The sequence below is a fragment of the Histoplasma capsulatum genome, genomic scaffold (genome assembly GCF_000149585.1).
Source record: "Histoplasma capsulatum NAm1 scaffold_17 genomic scaffold, whole genome shotgun sequence".
Taxonomy (NCBI): domain Eukaryota; kingdom Fungi; phylum Ascomycota; class Eurotiomycetes; order Onygenales; family Ajellomycetaceae; genus Histoplasma; species Histoplasma mississippiense.
Genome location: NW_001813966.1, coordinates 65241 through 74946, shown reverse-complemented (window position 1 = coordinate 74946; position 9706 = coordinate 65241). Strand labels below are relative to the sequence as shown.

Sequence of the window (9706 nt, the reverse complement as noted above, 5' to 3'; positions counted from 1 at the left end):
TCTTCCTGTCACAACCTTCTTCAGTGCTCTCTCCTTCATTATTTATCTTGTCTGTCTTTCTTCTGATGTTAGAAGCACAGACAGCTCTCTGATCAACTGAGAGAGGTATCCCTCTCTGCTCACTATAAAGCCTTCCAGGCACGGCAGAGGCGGCGGTCCCCTCAGGGAACCACACTATAGCCCCACCATGAATGGCCATACGTCGGGCCAGAAGTGGATGCGCAGCTCAGAAAAATCCTTTGCAATGAGCTGAGTCTTCTCAAGAGTTGCCACCTGGATTCTGTTTTCTCTCTCTGTGTACATAGAAATCTCTCCAGCGTAGCACGTCTCCATGCCCTTCGGGAGGCTTCTGAAACACGGGCGCTGCCCGTGTTTTCTCCGGGACGTTAAACCTATACATACATACATACATTATGTCACAACATGTTTTTCATTACTGACTTGCATTTCACTTCTCTCATAAAGACTTCTTTTGATATCACAGATGTTTCCAGCATGCAGATATGAAACTGATTTGTGTTTATGAATATAATAAAAATTCAAAACATTTGATGCTCTGTTGACATTCACAAAAACACCTCCCTCACTGACTTAAGAGGTCAACAGCATAGCCACACAACTGAACAACAGTTATTGTCTATCTAGAGTCTCTGATCTCTACAAATTTTGTAGAACTGCTGAACTGCACACAGTTCTACACACAGTACTGCATAAAGTAACACAACCGACTGACTGCACATCATCTAATAACCCTCACAGCAGTTCCATTAGGCCGGTCTGCTGAGTACACTCACAGTGGCTAGTACAACTGCCAGAGACAACACAGTCTATTCAGACAGTACAAATAGCACAACTAAATTTATTTGGTTCATTTAATTGTGATATAATCAATACAATCTATATGTCTGACTTAGCTGATATGTTCTTGACTGCTGGCATTATATCTACACATACTTTGCTTTGTTTTTCTTTCATTTGTTTTTCTTTTTATCAGTTCAAACACTTCTTCTTTCTTCTTTTCTTTACTCTCTTTGCCATTCTCTGCTTTTTTTCTTTCACAATCTTCTTCAATACTCTCTCCTCTTTTTTTTCAGATTTGTGCCAAATCACATAATTGCAAGATGTTATAGATGACACAATTTTTTCTTCATCTTTCTTTTTTATTCTTTTCATTTCAGAACATATATTTTCTCTTTCTTTCTTTCATTTATCTTATCTATCTTTCTTCTGATGTTAGAAGCACAAATAGCTTTTTGATCAACTGAGAAAAATATCCCTCTCTGCTCACTATAAAGCCTTTTAGACACAGCAGCAAAAGTCCCCTCAGAGAACCACACTATAACCCCACCATGAATGGTCATACATTGAGTCAGAAGTGGATGTGCAGCTCAGGAAAAATCCTTTGCAATGAGTTGAATTTTTCAAAAGTTGCCATCTGAATTCTGTTTTCTCTCTCTCTCTGTGTATATAGAAATCTCTTCAGTGTAGCACATTTCCATACCCTTCAGAAGGCTTCTGAAACACGGATGCTGCCCGTGTTTTCTCCGGGATGTTAAATCTATACATACATACATACATACATACATACATACATACAAGCAGTGCATATGATGAGTTCTTGTGTAATGTTAAATACAGACAAGAGTTGATTATACAGAAAAAATGCTTAGTGTTGAATGATATCAAGAATATAACAAAAACATAGAAAAATTAATAAAAGACAGAATTTGATATTCATGATACAGATTTTCAACTCAAAAATAATAAATTAAATCAGATAGTAGATTCATCTGAAGGTATCTACTTGACAAGTTCACATCTCTTTATTTTAAAAGCTGAGAAGTTTGCTCTGAATGTAATGTTGTTCTTTTATGGGTTTCAAACCCACATACTTTGAGTCTCCACATCAAGACGCTATCTGATAGCCGCATTACCCATTCGGCCACCGGGGTAATAATCATTGTTTAGAATCGTTATTGAATAAGTCTTCACTATATTTCATAAAAGATTTTAGCAATTGTATACGTTGATTGTAAAGTATACAAAGTGTTTTCAATATTTCATAAAATATTTTATATAAAATGAATGAGTATTTTCAAAATAACAAAAATTATCCGATGATTATAAAATACTTTGAAATTGTATTAAATAAATATTCAAGATTTTTCACAGTATTTCAATATAAAGATTATTGTATAATAATATAGAGAAATATTATTGCTTCTTCTTTCATTTTCATCACATTTATAACACTGAATTCAGATATAATTGTATATTTTTTGAGAAGAATAATGAATTGCATAAACATTTCTCAACAAAGATATGTGACATTTTTAATACAATTAAAGTAGATATTTGAATTCAGCAGCTGAGCAGTATATAAAGCATTGATGAAAGATTTTTCATATAATATTCTTTTCTATAACATTAAAGAAATTCTCATCATCAAATTTATAGTTATTTTGATGAACAATTATTGATGAGAATTGATATACTGTTAAATTGCAGTTTATAAAATCTGCTTATTCATTTCATCATTCTACTGCTGATTGTTTTTCATACTGATTTTCACTGACAATCTTTTATATGATGGAGAAAGAAGCTTACAAGAATACATTTTTTTTGAATGAATTTTGAACTTCATTTAAAAAGAATATATTTTTATAAGTTTTTTTTCTAATCAATATTAATTAATTATCTTTACTATGAATGCTATTCTGTCTCTAAAAGCATTATTCTATACTGTCACACATCATTGAAATTAAATACTGCTTATTCATATGATCTTGATGAAATATATGAGTACAGCTGCTCAATCCACTGAATATCTGATCTTTTTCATTCATACTTTATAAATGAAAGTTGTAATATTAGTACAGCTGCTCTGCCCACTGAACAGTCGTCATATTGAGCTGTACTTTTTTAAAAAAGTGGAGATCTGTGCAAAAAGAATGAGTACACACGGATGCACTGAACAGGCCCCAACTCTCCGAACTTCCCCGTGTAACATAAACCAAGGCTCCGAACCCATGCCGAACTTCAGTTTCTGCCATTCGTCCCCACACTTTGGGATGACGTCTACCTCAAAATCAAATAGGCTTACCACAACCTGGCGATCAAAAAGCTAAATTCACTAACAGAGCCCTACTCCTGGGTCAGACGCCCTTCCTGAGGCTGGAGCGAGAATTGTTCTCCTGTTACGCTGTCGTGGCTCTTGTCTCTACCAGCTGAGCTGCAACGTAGGGAAGCAGAGAAGCCTCACCATTTTAGTCACGGTGTTCCTGACAATGTCCATGAGAAGGGTTTATTTAAAGTCTATTTCTGGAGTAGAATTTGCGATTTATGAAGTGGATCAGTTTAAGCGATATGGATTTAAACCATTCTGGCGGATCTATGGAATCGGAATCATAATACAACAGCCTAAATTCTCACATTAATTCCATGCACTTGTAGAACGGGTATTTTGGGAGGAAGTTTTCTTAGGGCATTGAATATGCGGTTAAGAGCACTGTGCCTGCCAAGGGGTGACATGTCCATTCCAGCACCTTTTTTTAAATGGATCGCGAGTGATAGCATTGTGTGGCGTGCATGGGCATGACCGGTCGAACTCTTCTGAGGCTCGCAAAAGGTGTGGTGAGGGATCGATAAGGAAATATTGCTAGTGGCATTTGAAGGAAAGATGGTACGGCAAAAATGCATCATCGTGATCATGCTTGTCATGCCCAGCGCTTTTTCCAAGACGGGGGATTGCAACTGCAATGCAGATATTGGATATTTAACGGCCCCAAAATTGCTAGTTTAGAAAAGCCTAGCGCATAGGAAAGGATATTACGAGGATGGATCTTGTCACCTTACCCCGAACGGGGTCCCTCTGGATGTCGAGACCATAACTATATGCCTGGCAAGATCACCATATGTAGAAAAAAGGAAATGCGTGTAGATCACACACTCAGAAATTGCAGAGCCAGGCAGGTAGACTCCACGGCAGGCAATACTATACTCAGTGGGCATTCCAACATCATATCCTCATCCATAACGGCGGGAGCGAAATTACCGTCGTATCCTTCATATTATCCTGTCTCACTTAGCTATCATCAATTTGTCGAAACTGATAATAAGCGCATAATAAGCGGAAGACCGAATAAGCGGAATTCAAGAACAAAACTATTGACATCGCTGCATATACGGTGGGCGTGTCTGTCCCGGCAAAATATTGGAGGAAAGAAACGCCAGAGCCTGTATGCTCAAGGGATGGTTCATGGATGCGAATCAAATTCAACAGGGATCCGTGGTCAAATGCGTAACCCAGAAGTACCCCGGTAATATGAAATACGGAACCCAACAAAGCACGGGTATAAACTGCATTTCGCCTTTTTCGTGGAGGAGGACTTTGCGGCGGCACGGCCTCATCATCAGCGAGCGGGAGAGTCCGATCTGGCGATTCGTCTTCACCATCACCATAGGCCGTGAGGTGATCCTGTAACACAAGATGGAAAACAATTGGCACCATCATCATTGGTATGGCGAGTATTTTCATCGCGACCCAGCAGATGTGGAGCAGCTTCCTTTCCGCAAAGCCGCGCAAAGAAGCGATCCAGCCCAAGTCGGGATCGGCAATCGACGGCAGCGATTCCAGTTTCATTGCCGCGGAGAATGTAGCACGAAGAGGGATAATAAATGGGCGCCAGGGAATTTTCGGATAGTCATTTTTGGGCCAACCAGCTTGTGCCATATCCGAATCGCCAAAAGGAAGTCGTGATATGACCTCTAGATCTCCCACCCAGACTTCATTTACAGCGTTCCCAGGCTCGAAAAAATTGGGAGAGCGGACCCCAGTGACTGCAGAGACTTTATTACCCATGATGCGAAGGAAATGGGCTGAGGTGCTTGTAGAAAGAGAATAACGGAAAGGAGTGTGGAAGGACAATTAAGGAGTGTATATATAATACGGATGAGCGGTAGTGTGCGTGTCGTGATTAAAATGACTAGAAAACGAGCACTTCCTCTGTTTGCAAGGGCAGATTCAGGGAGTTTCTTCATTAGACCCTGGAAATCGGATCTATCGGCGACAGCCAGAGAAAATTGGCAAGCAGACGTCTCACTGTTGTGCAATGTAATGGTATGGTAATCTGCCAATTCACAACAGCTCTGGCGGAAGGCACCATTCAGGCAGAGAATTGGCCATAGGGTAAACCCTCATAGGAGGTGGGTGTAGGTTTTCATGCAGCTTCGCAAGTCCCAAAAGGTTCATGCAGATCTCCAAAGGTAGAAGCTGTACGTCCATCCCTTGCCATCGCATTGTTATATGGATGGATAATCGACTGGGAAATCGAGTGAACCTACACTTCGGTTTGTAACACCGGGTATCTCTCACCAGTGCAACAGAGGGGCTGCGAAAAGTTGTGCCTCACGCTAAGAATTTATTTACTCTGAAACATCCTTACTAGTGTATTGCATCTCCAGACCACACCACCTGGGATTTAGGCAGCGAGCTAGTGGACAAGCTAGGGACATTGGCCTGTGAAGCCTCCTGGGACTCCCTATTCTTTTCATTAAGAGATGGAATACCAATACTTAATACCGGTAGTAGCATGTCAGCTTAAATTGTTAGTGTAAGTCAAAACTTTTGCAGGAAATTCTGCACAGGCTTGGTTATTTATTCTGTGTTGAAAAAAAAATACGGAGGGAGGAGGATTCCGATAGGCTAGGCAACTGTTTTAAGGCTCGCAACCACTCTACGTATCTCTCTGTCACATGGTGAAATCTTGGAAACCTATTCAAACTCAACTAAAGAGCGTTTGCCGTGAAGCATATCCTCCGATCGAATAGGGAGCCTCCTGAATCTTTTGCTGAAGGAAGCTATTCAGTCCATGGTGATCCCACGCAGCAATTGGAATTCCGCAATCGCACAGGTAGAGAATTTCTGTTGGTCCCTTTGACAACAATTCACATTCCTGGCTGGGGAAGAAATGCGGTTGAAAATTGGCTTAAAGGTTTCTACCAATCATCCAATCCAGATGGGCTGGTATTATCAGAGGGTCTCTGCTTCCACAGCTACAGTATTATCAGCCTGTAAGTGGCAGAAAAGGTGATGGGTGTGGTGTGATTGTGACAGAGCATGCGGTCATGCAGCCAGGCCAGAAACTGTAGGGCTCCTCATCCAATAGCATTAGCCCACGAGATGGGTTGGTTGTCCTCTTGTAGCCGGGGCTGGTGTCGATTAAGCTGTCAATGAATTTCGGCGCTTAATCTGCAACAATCATTTGTTGAAGACCACTCAGCCCAGTTCGAACAATGTGCTAGCCAGTGGCCACCATGATAGCTTGGGAATCCCAGCACTTCCATTTTCCGGCGTGGATACTGAATAATAGTGGCTCTGGGGATCACGATGATCCGCTTCTCACTGCCTTTCTCTGGCTTCATATTACTCTCCCTCCCATTTACCTCACGAGATGTGCGGCATGAATAGCATCGAACCAATCGCTCAAGCGGCGTCCGCAGATTCCTGTTGCGAATCCAAGAACGATTTTTAGGGTTGACTCTCGTCGCATGGATCTTATATCTGGCATAACCCCGCAGTGTGGTAAACTCTTACTTCCTTTCTTATAGTGGTGGAAGTGACCTGGATTCCCTGGGAGCCTTTATTCCTGGCATGTCGGATGCGGTATAACATTTGGAAGGTCAAGAGATGTCCGCTTCACGGTTGCCATCTTCTCCCTCTGTTTCTTGTCTTCTCCTGCTTTTGATTCAGGCCTCTATTGTCCATACGGCCTCAATTCGGTCAATCAACATTTTCAAAGGCCCGGCTCCAGCCCCAGAGGACGGCCCTCCACTTTCGGCTTCTGCGACTCGCGATCTCAATCTCCTCTGGAGAGATATTGTCGCCGTAGTAGGCGCATACGTCGGCACAGTGGTTATATTCCTGGGCTGCCTTCTCACAACGGGGAGACGGCTAAGACGTAGCGCGCAACAGTCCAACCGGACTCTTGACTTGGAAATGGTCAAGCCGCAAAAACTGACACTCAACGCTGCAATAAGCCCCGCAACACCAAGCAGACTTTGGCTAACTCCAGAAAGCGGAGTAGAGTCTCATATCTGGCCAAGCCCAAAGAAGGGGAAATCCAACTTCAGCATGCCTTGGTCAAACACTTCTAGGAGTCCTACGTCGCCGATCTCCCAAACTGGGAGTATGGCCACATTCAATGAGACTGTCGTTCAGGCGGACCGAATGAAAGCCCAAGATGAAATGGAGCGGCTCTACGCCGCGGTTATGGAGCATGACGCAAAGCAATCTCGTTCTGTGTACGATATGAACGAAGACGATAACACTTCGCCCGTACAGCAACAAGCCACATCATTCTCTCCTGAATCTATTGAAGTGCCTCCAGAATTTCGACATCTAAGACAGCCTGCACTACCTGTACTACCTGTACATCCACAGCAGGCCCGATTGAAGAACCTGCCCACATTTCCACCTCCCAAAGATCCTTCAGTGCTCCAAGTGCAGCGACAGCAGCATCAGCAACTGCCCTCCTCGCCTCTATCGCCAATGGCTCATCGGTTATCGAGGCTTTCTAATCTTTCATTCCTCAGCTCGCGTTCTCGTGACACTACGACTAGCGGAAAAGCCCGAAGGAAGTCGGTGCGAAATCTTCCAATCTCACCTCCCCTATATTCTCCTGAACTGACGTCGAGTAACTGTTCTGAAACCCAACCGCTATCACCTCGGATATACACCCCAGGACCTCCTCCACTCAATCCAGGCCAAAAATCTCTTGACCCCCCACCCCAGAAAGCCCCTACGCCTCTCAATATCAGAACCGGCAGCAGTAACTCGACGCTACCATTTCGCGCATTCTCCTCGCCTGCAAGTACTACACCAACTAAAACCACGATCGTTGAGCGTCGGGAGAGCATGTTGAGGGCCGGTGGCCCTCGAACGGGGTTCCCGCACACGCCATATTCCCCTTACATGCCCTTCACGCCGATCACCCCTATTACTCCTAGCCATGTAGTAACCAGGAGAGAGTGGAAACAGAAAAGGAAGGAGAATGGACTGCGAGTACAACAGGAGGAAGATCTAGTCATGAGCGATGAGGATATGTGGGGAGCATAGACTTCACAGATAACTTCAATGTTCCATATACAAATCTTGTGATGGGACCACTTTTCCCTTCCCTTTTGTGCTCCCCATCTGTAGTTTTTGATAGTATTCTAGTAACTCTTTCCATCAATTTTCAGTTTATATCAAGACGGCTTGTTACATCCTCTTTGATGTTTCCCATGTTCCATTCAATTGCGATATCTTTTTTCTCTAAGTCACCCCTTGGTAAACGAAACGCGCCCATATTTCACCACTCTCGATCTTTTTTAATGTATATTTAATATATACCCCAGCGTACCATATGTACTCATATTAATAATGAAATAATCACACTCGTTTGATAACTGCTTTTATTATTATTATTATTTATTCCTATACTGCCTAATGTATATAGTATATGGGAAGTTTATATTACATGAAAGAAAAACCATGTAACTGATACCACTGGATTAAAAATTTCTTTTCAATCAATTACTTTTATTTCAATTATTTTTACTGTAATTTTATCAAGAATCAATTAATGCTGTTTCTGAAAATTGAAGAGAAACAATTAAACTTACTGGTGGAACCATGAATTACACATTTGATTTGATTTGATTTGATTTCAATCCATTTCATGATGTGATTTTATGTGAAATCAGAATCAGAATGAAAGTGTAAAGTGACTAGAATTATTGAAATATAAATGAAATGAGATTAATAAATCTTGATATTTCATATAAAGTAACTGATTATCAAAATAAGAAAATGATTTGAAATTGATTATCATTTTAATTGAAATTTGATTCCATTCTGATGATTACATAATATATCAATTTGATAAAGTAATTGATGGAAATATTACTCTTATCTTGTTAGCTTTAAACTGTTTATCACAGATTAATACACGACAGATATATACTTCAGCTGTTTACATGCTAATATAATAATTTAAACATTTTATGAATAATAATCTGAATTGCTTATTTTTATAAAAGGCGTACTTCGATTAATAACTAGCACTATTCTAATATAATTTACAAGTTGATTAAGAAAATAAAAAAAGAGGGAGAAAATCAGAAAAAAAAATTGTATAAAAAAGTTTGTATAAAAAAAAACAGAATAAAAAAATATAAAAGATTGTGTTGTAATGAAACAGAGAGCAAAAGAATGTTGGAAGTTATATAAAGAAATTGTTAAAATTACAAGTGAAAATTACATAAAAGGATCATTAAAATGTGGAAGGTGTAAAGCTTGCTTGATTAAAAAGATTGCTAGCTAAGTGGGAAGTTATATGATAGAAGGATTAATAAGCTGAGACCTGCAGGTCTCATACCTCTACTCATCAAAGTAACTATACACAATGCTATATATAAAATTTACCCTTCAAACAGGTATAGATATATAAGTATCTGGAAAAAGTGCAATAATGAAAAAAAAAAACCAGCAAAGAATTCCACTCATTTTATCTCTTCTATCTCTTCATCTTAATAATCTCCTTTCAATGTATGTATTTCAACATTTCAAGCAGCTTAGTTAACCCATTTGCCGCGTTCTTAGTGGGAAGGGACATATCAACCGATATCTCATTCTTGCAGATGAGATCCCAAAGAATATAGAATC

General features: G+C 40.4%; 3 protein-coding genes across 3 annotated transcripts; 1 reads left to right on the top strand and 2 right to left on the bottom strand.

Moving 5' to 3' along the window:
- Positions 1 to 174: 174 nt before the first annotated feature.
- On the bottom strand, positions 175 to 1961 carry HCAG_09077 (predicted protein; the record flags this gene model as incomplete). Its single annotated transcript, XM_001535943.1, has 8 exons — positions 175 to 392; positions 592 to 619; positions 703 to 743; positions 795 to 827; positions 955 to 968; positions 1502 to 1558; positions 1589 to 1617; positions 1893 to 1961. 8 exons carry the CDS (start codon positions 1959 to 1961, stop codon positions 175 to 177), a joined length of 489 nt encoding a protein of 162 aa, XP_001535993.1.
- A 2123-nt stretch (positions 1962 to 4084) lies between these two features.
- HCAG_09076 (predicted protein) lies at positions 4085 to 4861 on the bottom strand (the record flags this gene model as incomplete). The annotated part of the gene is made up of 1 exon (XM_001535942.1): positions 4085 to 4861. One exon carries the CDS (start codon positions 4859 to 4861, stop codon positions 4085 to 4087), a length of 777 nt encoding a protein of 258 aa, XP_001535992.1.
- A 1827-nt stretch (positions 4862 to 6688) lies between these two features.
- Positions 6689 to 8116, top strand: HCAG_09075 (predicted protein; the record flags this gene model as incomplete). The annotated part of the gene is made up of 1 exon (XM_001535941.1): positions 6689 to 8116. One exon carries the CDS (start codon positions 6689 to 6691, stop codon positions 8114 to 8116), a length of 1428 nt encoding a protein of 475 aa, XP_001535991.1.
- Positions 8117 to 9706: the final 1590 nt, after the last annotated feature.